This window comes from Tachypleus tridentatus, chromosome 13, assembly GCF_004210375.1.
Source record: "Tachypleus tridentatus isolate NWPU-2018 chromosome 13, ASM421037v1, whole genome shotgun sequence".
Taxonomy (NCBI): domain Eukaryota; kingdom Metazoa; phylum Arthropoda; class Merostomata; order Xiphosura; family Limulidae; genus Tachypleus; species Tachypleus tridentatus.
Window position 1 is genome coordinate 39,843,821 of NC_134837.1, and position 14,673 is coordinate 39,858,493.

The following is a 14,673-nucleotide window of genomic DNA, read 5'->3' on the forward strand; positions in this document are numbered from 1 at the left end:
CACCTAAATGTACGTACATATATATGTATTACACGTAGTAGGACACTTTTTAAGAATCCACAAACATCTCACAATCATGGAAATATGTTCTTCACAATATACTTGGCCCAGCATGGCCAGGTAGATAAGGCACTCAACTCGTGTGTGTTTGTGTGTTTTCTTATAGCAAAGCCACATTGGGCTATCTGCTGAGCCCACCGAGGGGAATCCCCTGATTTTAGCGTTGTAAATCCGGAGAGATACCTTTGTACTAACGGGGGGCACTCAACTCGTAATACGCGGGTCGGAATCCCCGTCACACTAAACATGTTTGCCTTTTCAGCCGTGGGGAAGTTATAATGTGACGATCAATCACACTATTCGTTGGTGAAAGAGTAGCCCAAGATTTAGCGGTGGGTGGTAATGACTAGCTGCTACCCCTCTAGTCTTACACTGCTAATTCTGGAACGATTAGCGCAGATAGCCCTCGTGTAGCTTTGCGCGAAATTCAACTCCCATTTTGCTTTAGCTTACAGCAGAAAAAGTCACAAAAAATCCATGGAGAAAGAAAGAAAAAATCTGTGACTAATGAAACAAACTTACTTAGATATTAATTAGTTTTTATCGTAATTAATACACTATCCTCTTGGAAATTAAATATTATATTACGGAATGAAAAAAAGATAAAGTAGCCATTAGGAGATACCTGCACTTTGTAAATTTTTTAGAGTTATATCTGGATAAAATATTAACGAAAAACCCTTAAGAGAGGTATTAATTTTGATGTAATCACTCTTGGTATTTCGTATACTAAAATTCTGATCTGTCAATGTTTACAAAGTTCTGAGCGCAAGAATACCTAAGTGCATAAAAGTACTTTGTCCTTTAGTTCATACTTTTATCCGTAAAGCGTGTTTGTTTTATGTGTTTTCTGAATTTCCGCAAAACTACTCGAGAGCTATCTGCGCTAGCCGTCCCTAATTTAGCAGTGTAAGACTAGAGGGAAGGCAGCTAGTCATCACCACCCACCGCTAAATCTTGGGCTACTCTTTTACCAATGGATAGTGGGATTGACCGTAACATTATAACGCTACCACGGTTGAAATGGCGAGCATGTTTGATGCGACCGGGATTCAAACCCGCGACCCTCAAATTACGAGTCGAACGCCTTAACACGCTTGGCCATGCCGGGCCCCGTGTGAAGGCTTATGACGCTAAAAACCAGATTTCTATACCCGTGGTAAGTACAACGCAAATAGCCCATGGTGTAACTTTGCATTTAATAGAGAAACAAAAACAGGAAATGTTATGCAAATCGTAAGAAGAGTTAAAGTTAAAATTAATTTGCTATGATTTTAATCATCCAGCAGAAAACAAACTTGATCAGATATTGAAAGTATGCTATTGAAAGTATGAAAGATTTAGTTTGAATTTGAACATTGATTGGATCAAATTAAAGTAAATTACTAATTATTTTAAATTATGAACATAATCTTAAAGATTAAATTATAATGCAAATTTGAAAAGTATAATTTCAAATTCGTATATACGTATTTTTTCGAAAATTAGGCTTTGAAGGCTGGTCTCGCCATCTCGTAGGAGTAATCTCAACTACAATGAGTAACTATTATTTTAGACATCTAAAACATAAAGAAGATAATCGTAATTATTCTATTCATAATACTACAGCATAATATTTACTCTGACATGATAGAGTAAGTTTAGTTGCTGTTTCAGAAATGAATCTCTTTGACGAAATATTTTTCAATTTTTTATTAAGGTCACCCTGATTATTTCGGAAACACTAATGAAAAAGTAGATTATAAAAGCTACTTCCGTATTATGTTTGTTAGCAAGAAGAAAATTGGCGCAGTCACCTGGAAACACAATAAGACGTTCATCATGTGAGAAAAACTACTTTATTACTGAAATCTAGAATTATCTATGACAAAAGCAACAATTGGAAGCACAACCTTATCGATCAAATTTTGAAGCTAAACAAGACAAAAATACACCGAGTTTCTTTTTAAAGAAAAGGTTATCTAGTTCATAACTTTCTCTACTGTTATTCATAAGCATGTTTTCAGACATCTAAAGATACGTGGTGAACATATTAGTTGCTAAGCCTACACTTAGTAAAATAAGCAAAATCGACTCCTGTTTGTGAGAATATGTTTAACAGAAGATAGAACTACGTTTAGTGAAAAATCGATCTCTGTGTTTCTATATACATATGTGCTGAAATATCCTAAGAATTCAAGAAAAAAATCGATGTCCGATATAGAAGTTATATAACACTTTTGCTGTCTTCAGTCGTAAAAGTTTCGTGACTTTGGTAGTGTGCTGTCAGTCCCACGTTCTCCACATTCATTTCTCAGTATCACCCAAAATAAAAAGGCACAAAAATGACAATGTTTTACATTTTCGTTTCTGAAACAATCCGTAAATATTTCTCCAATATATCGAGTTTGGGATTTTAGCCTCTGAATCTGCTTAACGGGATTAAGAACATTTGTAATCCTTTTTTTTAACGTGTCATAAACATACACATATCAATTTGGAGCGTCCTCTGTCAGTTGTTCCTTCTTCTACTCCTAAATGTATTTCCAGAAGTGGAAGCTTTGATTCATCACATATTGTCGTCATACTGGCGTAGACATCCTGTAGTTGCTACGAACACATGATTTACCCTGAGATAAAAGGAAAAAAATAAATTACATTTTATATTTTAGCCTTACTTTTATATCGTAATCTAAGAGCTAAATTAGAACTATTTATATTGTAATCTAAGAGCTAAATTAGAACTATTTATATTGTAATCTAAGAGCTAAATTAGGAATATTTATATTGTAATATAAATGTGATTTTTTTCACAAATTTAATCTCACACTTGCTTATCCTATAGACTACGTGACAGAAAGGGAGAATCCATCGAAGAAGTTTCGTTTTACTTAAACAGCTATCCCAATGATGGAACTGTGGAATAACTTGAGACAATTTTTGGAATTTGAGTATAAAAAATATCACATTTTAGAACTCTAGGAGTATCGAGTGTGCTCCTAAAAAATTCAGAACGACGACTTCTTTTTCCCCCACATGAAAATTGTGCTGATACACGAGCACTGAAAATAAATTAGTTTACAGGTTCGACTCGACGGTTCAGATGGTCAGTAGCTATCGATTAACACGAGGCTTGAAATATATTGATTTCTGGTCCACTGTGTTTCTGACAACATTTTGTAAACGCTGAATAGACTTGAAAGACGACACAGTTTCCTAGTTATTCGAATCGTAATTGCCTAGTTAAGTCAACTAATAGCACATACTCTTGATGATTTATGACAGTAATGTTTTAATTACGAAGAGCTTGGAATGTTTAAATGACTACAGATTCTTCATTCACATTTTTGATCATGTCTACAGTAAATACATGCTTGACGTTAAGTTTCATAGCACGTATAAAATTAACATTTACTTGGCTTTACATTTTCTTCAACACTTTTAAACATATGATACCAAAATTTAGGTTAAAACTCTCAGTGTTTATTATTTTATCCGCCTGGCAAGGAACAATTGAAGGAAACTTAAGGCGATTTATTGCTTAATCAAACATATACTCTTTGTTTTGAATAAGTAGTTTTTGCCATTAACATATCTACTCAAATTAAATGTGTTTGTACAGTTGAATATGGTTTGTTTTCAGGATGTTAGTTAGCTCTTGGAAAACGTGATTAGTGCGATTTGAAGCTATATGTTGTGGGAGTTTGTTTTTAGTTTCAGAAAAAAAAAGTGTATTTTAAACTGATTTTTGGGACTATATAAAAATATCGCTTTTTTAAAGCATTTACTAATACTTATGATTGAAATTAATATTTTAGTAAAATTAGTTTAAATCTGTTTCTTTAAAGAAAATAATTTTTGCTTTCTTCTGTAAATCTGAGGGCTTATTACGCTAGAAACTGGGTTTCGATATTTGTGGTGGGCAAAGCACAGATATCTCCTTGTGAAGCTTTGCACCTAATAATAAACAACTAATTATTCTGTATTTTGCAAACATTAAGAAGTGATTTTAAAATATTATCATGGACAACAAATATTTAATAAAAAAATTTAAAAAACTCAAGGAACATCCAAAATTGTTTATTTTTCATCACAAGATCTACTTGATAGAAAGTGGTCTTTTGCTTTGCCAGTTACGATGTTGACGATATTCCAATTAAAATTTATTTTCATTTACAAATTTAACGATTTTCTAAATAAACATTTGCTATTCTGGCGTAGACATTCAGCAGTTGCTACGAAAATGTGATCTGCCCTAAGATAAGAGGAAGAAAAATAGTAAGAAAATACTGCTAATCAAAAGCTGTGGGCTGGCTTCTTTTAAATCAGAAAATTGAATAAAACTTTATATTTTAGTCATACATTTATGCTGGATGGAAGTATAAAAAATCTGAGCAATAATTACACAAATTTAAATGTTTCATGGTTTCCACAGCAACATGATTTGGCAGACGTGTTTCACAGACAAGGGCCTTTCAAACGCTAACAATGATGATTCTAGTTACTAAGCTCTATAAATACTCTCCAAGGTGACCAGGGTGATTGAGATATGCGTCATCTCAGTTGAGCCTGGGATAACACAATTTAACCTGTTACTGCTTTCTGTAAGTTTGTAAGTGTGCATTGGACTTCACAGCACGACTCATTCACAGAACTTATTGCGAAGGCACGTGACAAGAAGCTATTAAAGATCTAAATTACGATATATATGACAGTTTCGTTACTCTGTTTAGTTAGAGAAAAGAAGTTACCTGCAGCTGTGAAACTGTAATATATTTTGTCATAAAATATCCAACTGTTAAATTTCGAGAGTCCAAGCATGTACTAAAGAATTGCTTGTGCAAAAAAAGTAAACTTGTTAATGAACAAGAAAAAATATAATCGTTTATATTCATCTATTAGAATTGCATGTTTAACTCACGAAATCTTAGTTAGTTTGGCATGAAGTATCTAAATAAAAATGTTAACATTTCTATTTAAATCATTGATGTTCAAAACGATAAATTGAAAAACAGTTATAAATTAATAGTCTACCAACATACTTCAAAAGTGAAACGTACACAATTTAACGCCTATCGTATCGACTTTTAAATTAATTAAATTTTAGTTAAAGTAAATAATAAGCGCAGTATCCATATAAAAGCGAGGCTGATGATAAATCGCCTAAGGTTACAGTTTAATCGAACTAATTCGATTGTGAATCTATTTGATCGTTCCTGATAATATAGTCTTGAAAAGGAGATAACTTGGGCCTCATTTGATAATTCGTTAGTTTAAATAAATTACTAAACCCGTTTAAAAACGCGTTTCCTGATAATAAATGTCAAACGAAACAAGCTAATCATATGTCGCTATCCCGAAACAGGTAAATATGAAAGTAGGAAAGGAAGTGGTAGAACACCTAAACTCAATGATACTGAAGATAAGTATCTTCGTTTATGTAGCCTTTGGCATAGAAGGAAGACTTCCACTGATCAGATAAACTACCACGTGTCAAATGATAGAAAAGTGTCCAGACCTACAGTATCAGAAAGACTCAACAATAATGGAATAGTTTGTCATGTAACAGTTTGAAAAATAACCCCTTCACTTCGATTTCTAAATATCTTAACAGACCAAAATGTGCTAAACAGTACAAAACCTGATCTGTTGATGATTGGAGAAGGGTGTTATGGATGGATGAGTCCTAGATTGAAATATTTGGTTCATCCTCATCTAAATAATCAGCAATCTTTTCAAAAAAATGTCAAAAACTTTGTAAGGCAAGATTTTCCCTTAGTGAAACTATGTTTAACATCCAATAAAATTGGACTTTGGAAAGTATCTTTTATCAGACTTTCCGAAACTTTTCTCATAACTTATGCAAGACTAATGGGTCTTTAATTACGATAACAATTTTTATCACCTCATTTAGCTAACTTCCAACCCTCTAGTACCTACCCACTGTTCCAGGACTGACAAAGAATAGTAGTAAGTGATTCACACATCGAATCTTTAACCTTCTTCGAAACCATTGGGGAAATATTATCTGCCCCAGGAGCCTTATCGGTTTTTTAAAAAAATCCCAATTTTTCATTAACCAGCTCAGAGTTGATGCAGTTATCTTGTTTGATCTCATTTCCATTTATCAAGTGTTCAAAATGTGGATTACTGTTTAAATCTTGATAATCAAATAAAATATAAATCATTAACAGCTGGCTTCTAGAAGTACAAACATTTATTTTTTTCTACGAGATGCAAGTCAAGTTTGATGACATTTCTTGTTATGAAAGTTCATATTTGTAAGCTTAGTATCGATTTATATTTTAAAGTTCTTTTTAAGGCACGTTGTACTGGTATATTAAGACTAGCATCTCTAGATGAGAGAGGGTAAGTCTACGGATTTACAACGTAAAATCAAGGGTTAGATTCCCCTCGGTGGAGGCAGCAGGTGGCTCAATATTGCTTTGCTATAAGAACACACACACACACATTAAGAGAAACAGTTAGGGGTAAAAAAAAACGTGTTTTTGCGATGGCTACTTCTGATCTACATGTTATAACTTAGTAACTATAAAAAATCAGTGTGATATTTATAGAGTAATTAGATTACCCAAAGTAATTTATATAAGAATCTAATTTATGGAAGGAATGAGTACTGTTCGAAAGCTTTCTTAGTAAGGACGACTAACGAACAGAGAATATCTGTCTGAAGAAAGACGATGATAAACAGAACCTTCTTATATCTGAAGAGCCATTGACGAACACATCTGTATAAAAGAACGACTCCATATAAGAGAGGTTATATACACAAACTGAGGCCAAATATTAACAAAGTGAACTCCGCATATAAATTACCTTTAATGTTGTATGCGTCATTTTTAACATGTAATTATGTTATGTTATGTTACGAAGCAGTTAAATCAGAAAGACATTTATTCAAGCTTTTCTACCCATTTGAAAAGTAACTTAGTCACGCCCACATATCCATATCCATTACTCAAGATTTCTAGAAAGTGTATTTGGGGGTTCTAAGTGGGAGAATCGTAGAAAAAGAAGTTTCAGAGAAAAAATTCCTATCACAAACAGCTATCATTTCGAGTGTATATGTTAATATTCCTTTACGGGTTATGTGTTTATGATACGAGTATTTCAGATTTTCAGGTCATAAATGAGACGTTATCGGAGACCAGTATTCTGAGTTGTCAGGTTTGAGTATCTTACCTGCATTTCAGGTTTGGAATGCTTAAGACTGCTTCTCTGATTGGAAATAGGAACACCTGGTCTGTTTATGTCCGCGTCATAATTAGATTTAGGATTTCTCGGAGGTTTCTTGTGTTGGAATTTTGGAGTACCCTTTGTGCTGCGAACTGGCAACGTTGCGCTAACGCGCCCTTGATCTTCGTAGAATGGTCCATTGTCGTGTTGATACCTAGGAGTTTTTATTCGTTCGTGGCGTCCCTGAACTTGTGGAAGCTCCGTCTGATCTCCATCATCATCGTCACTCCAAGGACCAGATCGCGGTGAAAGAAGGTGTCGCTGTGAAGGATGGACACCATCAGACCGGAATCTGGTTGCTGGTTGATCGAAAACTGGTTGGCACAGCAGCTCTTCCTCAGAAAACCCACCACTGTCCTGTGAGAGATAAAACAGGTTGTAGACAGATTCTGGACTCAAGAAAGTCAGTTAATTTAATAAGGGATAAAATAACTTAAAGTTTAAGCCTAGTAGGTAAAAGTCCGTCTTTTAGTTGATAATATTTACAAAGACAGAAATATATGTATATGCACGCAGGCACGCACACATTTATTTATATATGTATAATAACATCAACAGTTTGGAACTATACATCACGCATACATTGTTGGTTTGTTGTTGTTTTGAAGTAAGCACAAAGCTACACAATGAGCTATCTGTGCTCTGCCAATCGCGTGTATAAACCCGAATTTTAGCGTTGTAAGTCCGCGGACATACCGCTGAGCCACTGGATAGCATCTCGCATACAACCAGTCTAACATTCAAGCCAATTGGAGCATTGAAAAATGTGACGCTATAATTATACTGTTATGTGTTAACTTCACTATTAACGGTACTTTCGGTCGTAATCTCAACAACATTTTTCAAAGTTACGAAAGAATAGAATTTTTACTCTGAATATGTTCAAATAATGGATATTTATAATTCATAAAATACCAAAAATTAAAGAAAATGTAGGATTATAAAAAAATATTTATAAACTCGTAAAATTTTTATTAATTACTTATATTACGCAGGAATTAGCTATGCAAACATAATATAATCATAAAGCAGTAAAACTATTAGTTTTAGTTCTCGCTTACGTATTCGCAATAGCTCAGCGTAAAACACCAGGTTTTTCTACATGGGGAGGAAAAACATATTTATCTGATGAGGAAAGCAACTTTTATAATGCTTTTATCTCTGGCTGGAAATGCAGTTCCTTAACTAGAGTGGTTTACTGTGATCAAGTTTCAAGAGTTCGTAATTTTTTACAAAATCTTTTTTAACAATGGCTAATGACCAATGAAGCCCCTACTTTAAACGACACTTCACGTCTCGTTCAATTTGATCATAGATGATTATGTAAATGAGAAAGACGAGAGATACTTCTATTTAGACATATCTATTAACTATGATCCCCCTAAGCTAACCAAAAAGTTATTGATTTGAAAAACTGTGGTTCATAATGGCTTAGATATAGCCCAGTTTAGGAGAATTAAGACCTTATACGAAGCTAACAATGCAGAATGATTCTTATAATAAAAGCGTATAAATGAGCAGAATTTAAAAATAGTAAACTTGATCTCTTAACTACAATACCGTTAAAAAGAGTAAATTAGATTAAACACTCGAAGATATTAATAAAACAAATATATCGAACATTCTAACTAACACTGTGGAAAATAATAAACTAGATGCATTAAACATTTTAAACAATGTAGGTTATGAAACTCCCATTAAAGAAAGAATAAAAAGAACCAAAAGAACTTTCTACCAAATTGATCTTTTGAGCTTCTAAGACCTGAACCAAAAGAAAACAGTAATAACAATTCCACCTACAAGTCGCGTGAGATGAACAACAAATGGCGTGCTGTTAGCATAAAGTCAATGTAGGTCGTGATATTAGAGTTCTGAGAAAGAGCTATATCATTTAGACTCATTAGTATTCCTTCAAACGGATTCTCTGATGATTAGAAAAACTGAAGAGTTTCTGGAAAGTTTTCCTATTATACGTGTATTGCTTTGTCTTTCTCGGAAAGGAAAGATGTTTAGTTCAGCGTAGTTTTCAAACATTTTCAAATACCTGCTTGTAGATTTTTACATATAGAAAACCTGCTTTATTAGTATTAGTGTCAATATATAATTTTTCTTTTATTTCGCACAAAGCTACTGGAGGACTAACTGTGCTAGCCATCCCTAACTTTGGAGCGATAAACTAGATGGGAAGCATCCAATAAACACCATCCACCACCAACTATTGGGTTTCTCTTTACCAAAAAATAATGTTATTGAAGATCACTTCATAATGTCCCCACGGCTGATAGAGCCAGAATGCTCAGTAAAGGGTTTGGGTTCATAGCAGTCAGATCATGCCAGACTCGATCACATACAGAAAATCATCCTTGTGCTGACCTTATTTCGCGCTCTAGTTGTGTACGAACATTTAAACCTTTCTCAGAGACGATGCTGTCGAAGATTTATTTTCAGTCTTGCAATTACCTTCTCTTGTAAATTCGTTGTGTTTAACTTGAAAAATGTCTGTAGGTTAAACTCTCTTTACTTTCACTTGGGACAACTAATGACGTGAGTAATATGCCCACCCCGCTGTTTTTATGTACATATAACGTCACGCTCTCTCGGTTTAGGAGGAATATCGAAAACAGATAGACAACATTAAAGCTTCACTCTGTAATCTAGAAGTGCTGTCTGACATTCTATGTACTTGTATTTCACTTATTTTGTTTCATCAATAAATAATAATTTTCGATTTGCGGAGCTTTGTATCTTGTATTTCTTCTTCAGCCCAGTCAAGTGAAATTTAGTTTTAGTGCCAGTTTTCCTGTTACTTGAAGTTACTTTCCGAAAGTTAAATAAGTGAACCTGAAAATACTTCAAATGCACACATTGATTATGTAATCAAGTTTAACAAATGAAGATGGTTGTATATGCCAGGCAATCAAAATGGTTTAATTTGCATATAACAACCATATTAGGGAAATCATTACATTAATTGACAGTTACTATCTTATCCATATAACGTTAGAAACTAAATTTGGTTTACTGCTCTAACTTTCAGAAATATGATACAGCTTAGAGTGATTCCATATGGTATATCTCAAAGTGATTCCATACTTAAATTATGTTACTTTAAAGCTACATACCTCATTATAAGCCTTTAGAGAATGTCTCTCAGGTGAAGGAGTGTCGCTACATTCTTCGTAATTTGTCTGCTTCTCGTAATACAAATGTCTGTTTGCTGAACAAAAAATAAACGTTGGTTTAATGATACGTAAAATACTTTTTTAATAAAATGAATCAACAGATTCTGCAAATGAAATTCACGTTATTTTTATCTTGTATAGTGCATATACAATTAATGCACTATTATAAATCAGTTTTGAAAAGTTAACAAGTTTATCGGGAGTTTTATATTAAAAGGTAAGAATTTTATTAAGCTATGATTCCTTATGACCTGTAATAGAGGACATAAGTGACCATACTCATTATGCAATCAGAGAATTTTGATAATATTCAGCCAAGTGCAATGATTTATAATAATTCTTTATAAAGCAATTTGTCTTATTTGTTTTCTATTAACTATAATTTCGTAACGCACAGCATCCCTACAATATTGAATCTATAATGATAATCAGATATTATATTGCAATCAATCTTATGAATTATATTTTATTTATTCACATATTTATTTACAACAACATGTTCGGTCAGACGTGATAATTGTAGTCAGACAGTACTGGTTCTACATTCAACATCAACTTTATTCTATATTCACTTAACCTGATTATTTATTTCCTATGTTTATTTGTCTTGAATTTAGCGTAAAGTTACATCAGGGCTACCTGCGCTAGCCGACCCTAATTCAGCATTGTAAGACTCTCATTTGAACTCCTCTTTCATCAACAAAGAGAGGGATTGATTGTAATATTATAACGCTCTCACAACGGAAAGGGCGAACATGTTTGGTTTGACAGAGATTCGAACCAGCAACCTTCAGATTATTGGTGGAGTACCCTATCCACGTGGCCATGCCGGGCCTCACTTCCTATACGTATCCTGTCTTACAGAATTACGAAGAAAGAATTAGCACAAAAAGTCAAGTATTTTTCTTCAAGATACCAGTTTGTCTGTTCCCTCTGAATCCTTTTCACAACGGCCTTTCCAATGGTATTATATACAACTCGTATGACACACTACTTACCATCTAATGTCAGAGTAAATATTTAGTCGGTGGTAATTGAAGAAGTTAATGGTTTAAATGAAACATATGATTTAAAAAAAAATATTTATATAATAGTTAAGTCAAAGGCCCGGCATGGCCAGATGGTTAGGGCGCTCGACTCCTAATCCGAAGGTCTCGCGTTCGAATCCCCGTCACACCAAACATACCCGTCCTTTCAGTCATAGGGACGTTATAATGTGACGGTAAATCCCAGTATTCGTTTGTTAAAGAGTAGCCCAAGAGTTAGAGGTTGGCGGTGAGAGCTAGCTGCCTTCCCTTTGTCTTGCATTGCTAAATTAGAAACGGCTAATACAGATAGCCCTCGTGTAGCTTTGCGCGAAATTCAATTCAAACCAGAACAATTAACTGCCCTATAACTTTATATATATATATATTTACACAATTAAATTAACCCGCAATCTTTGTGAAAAAAAAATATGAAATGTTCAAGTTTCTAAAACACTTCTACTACGTCAGCGAGGTTTTACAAACATTACAGATACGTTAACTTGTTCACTGGAACTTTGTTTTTAAGAATTATTACAAAAGAAGGTAATTTTAATTATTATTGTTAATGAACTGTACTGACACTGTAGTCATCGTTACATTAATTGTAACTATTGTTTTTAATGAACTGTACCGACGTTTTACTCACCATAACAATAATTTTAATTATTGTTGTTAATGAACTGTACTGACACTGTAGTCATCGTTACATTAATTTTAGCTGTTCTTGTTAATGAACTGTAATGACATTGTACTCACCGTTACCAAAAGGATATTTGCTTGTGGACTGTTCTTTCATCTTCAGAACATCCGTTTCCTCAGCGTCTGCATGATAAATAATAATAACTGTTGAAGAACTAGTTTTACAATAAACACTTTTACAATGCAAGTTTTAATTCTATGTCACTTGAGAAACCTGGGAAACATTACTTAATTAGCAAATCAGGGTAACGAGTTTTTTTTTGTTTCTTTGGGTTGTTGTTAATTGTAAAGCAATAAAAAAGGTAGTTTGTGCTGTACCCACCAGGGGTATCGAGATTCCGTTTTCAGTGTTAAAAGCCTTTCGATTTACTTCTGAGCCAATGAAGCGGAAAGTAATAAATATCAATGTTAGAATATGCCAAATTTATTCTTCGTCTTTTAATCACTATTGGTTTAAAAGTTATTACGTCAGAATCTGGACTGATAAAGAAAGATTTGCGAGGATAATTGAACAAATCTACGACAAGCTAATTATAACATGAGAAAGAAACTACTTTCTCTTCTATCCTACTTCATTATTTTCTATCGACGATTGTTTTCGTTCATTTTATTAGTTTGCTTGTTTTTCATTCATCTAGCACTTCTGATGTTTTTATACATTTTCCAATTTCATTATGTTCTCACTCTTTCCTTTCGTTCTCATCTCCTACTTCCGTTTTTTTAAATAATTATTCCACCTTTTCGCTTTTTCTCAAATCACTCTCGTCTGTTTTCATAGAAGACTTTTTAAAAATTTATTTGTTTCATTCTGTAATCCGTTGTTTCAAATCTATTCGTATCTGTTTACTTTATGTACTTTTTTATTATCTTAGTTCATATTTTGTTAATATCTACCGGTTGAATAATTTCTCTGCTAGCATTTATTTACTCATCGTTTTGACAGGGGTTTTTGTTTTTTTCTTTTCATTTTTCTACTTTCAACTTTGATCTTTTTATTCTTGTAACTCGTACTTTTGATCTTTACTCTTGCTTTTAGATTTTTTAAATTCTCCAGGTCTTTAGTTGTGCTTCTTTATTCATTACATAAAATTCCGTTTCACCTTTAAATTGGAGTTTTAGCTTTAAGTTATTGATTATTTTAAATCCTATTTATTTTATTTTAAATCATATAAATGTTATTTTATATTTTTATATTTATTTCATAAATGTTATTTTATATTTTTATATTTATTTCATAAATGTTATTTTAAATCCTATCAAAGTTATTTTATATTAATTTAAATTCTTATACTTATTTTTATATTTATTTTATAAATGTTATTTTAAATCCTATAAATGTAATTTTAACTAACTTATCTTTATTTTAAGTGTTATTAACATTTAATGTATTATTTCAGCAAACACAAATATTCACTACAAGCTAATAAATAATGATTATCAAGGCCAAACCTAGAAATAATTTTTATTATCTTTTAAGAAATCTTATAGAAATATTTAATGACTCGATTCTAATTTTGATCTTTTTCATTCTTTTCAAGACTTTCTAAATTTTTGTATGATACTTTTATTGTTTGTATCTGTTTTCATACTTATTGTTTATCATATTAAATGATTTAAACATCACGAGCTATCCAGATAGTGAAAATTACGCATTCACATCGATTATTCATATTGTAATAATCAACTACAGAACAACATTTACATATTTTATAGTTTAAAATAAATCAAACCATTCCTTATACCATTCTTATTATCTTCTGTATTAAGTATGAGAAATGTTGGATTCTAAAATAAAACTTATACTTAATACAATAACTGTAGCCAATAGTAACAGTAAAGCCCCCGCTAGTTCAACGATATGTCTCCAGATTTACAACGCTAAAATCAGGGGTTTAATTCCCCTCGGTAGGCTCAGTAGATAGCCCGATGTGGCTTTGCTATAAGTGAAAACACATAAAACAAAACACAGTAACAGTAAAATTCCTTTTGTTAAAAGTAACACAGGTCGAGATAAAAGTTTTACTGCTAATTAATTTAGATATATTTAACTTCTGTACCATCTTCATTTTGAAAACATAATGTAAAAGATTGTTCGATACGATTTAATAAAAGAAAGCTCATATACTATCTTATCTTTTTCAGTTCTTGTCGTTCTTATGAAGTTTATCTATATACGAAACATGAATAAATAATGTTTTTGTACATCTTTCATCACAACAAAACTAAATGGCAAAAGATACAAACAAACATTTGGTATTTAGTAGCGTGCTCAAAAAATGGTTTTAGTAGGAACATTTAGAAATCATATAATTTTGTCTTCATTTTTACGCTTTATATCTTCATCTTTCGTAATTTCCCAGGCAACAGCATTATTTTTGTCTTATTGCCAATTATTTTAGATAAAAAAATTAAAACTACTAAAACAAAAGCAAAGCAAGAAAGATGGCGTTTTCTGGTTGAGTGTTTGT

At 32.5% G+C, this 14,673-nt stretch overlaps 1 protein-coding gene across 1 annotated transcript in view; it reads right to left on the reverse strand.

Moving 5' to 3' along the window:
- Positions 1 to 1,879: 1,879 nt before the first annotated feature.
- Positions 1,880 to 14,673, reverse strand: part of LOC143238861 (protein turtle-like) — a 103,253-nt gene continuing 90,459 nt past the window's right edge. The window contains exons 13-16 of the mRNA XM_076479443.1: positions 12,263 to 12,328; positions 10,419 to 10,513; positions 7,243 to 7,653; positions 1,880 to 2,669 (exon numbers count right to left, since the gene is read on the reverse strand). Coding sequence (XP_076335558.1) covers positions 2,622 to 2,669; positions 7,243 to 7,653; positions 10,419 to 10,513; positions 12,263 to 12,328 — 620 coding nt within the window. The 3' untranslated portion in view covers positions 1,880 to 2,621. The remainder of the gene's footprint in view (positions 2,670 to 7,242; positions 7,654 to 10,418; positions 10,514 to 12,262; positions 12,329 to 14,673) is intronic.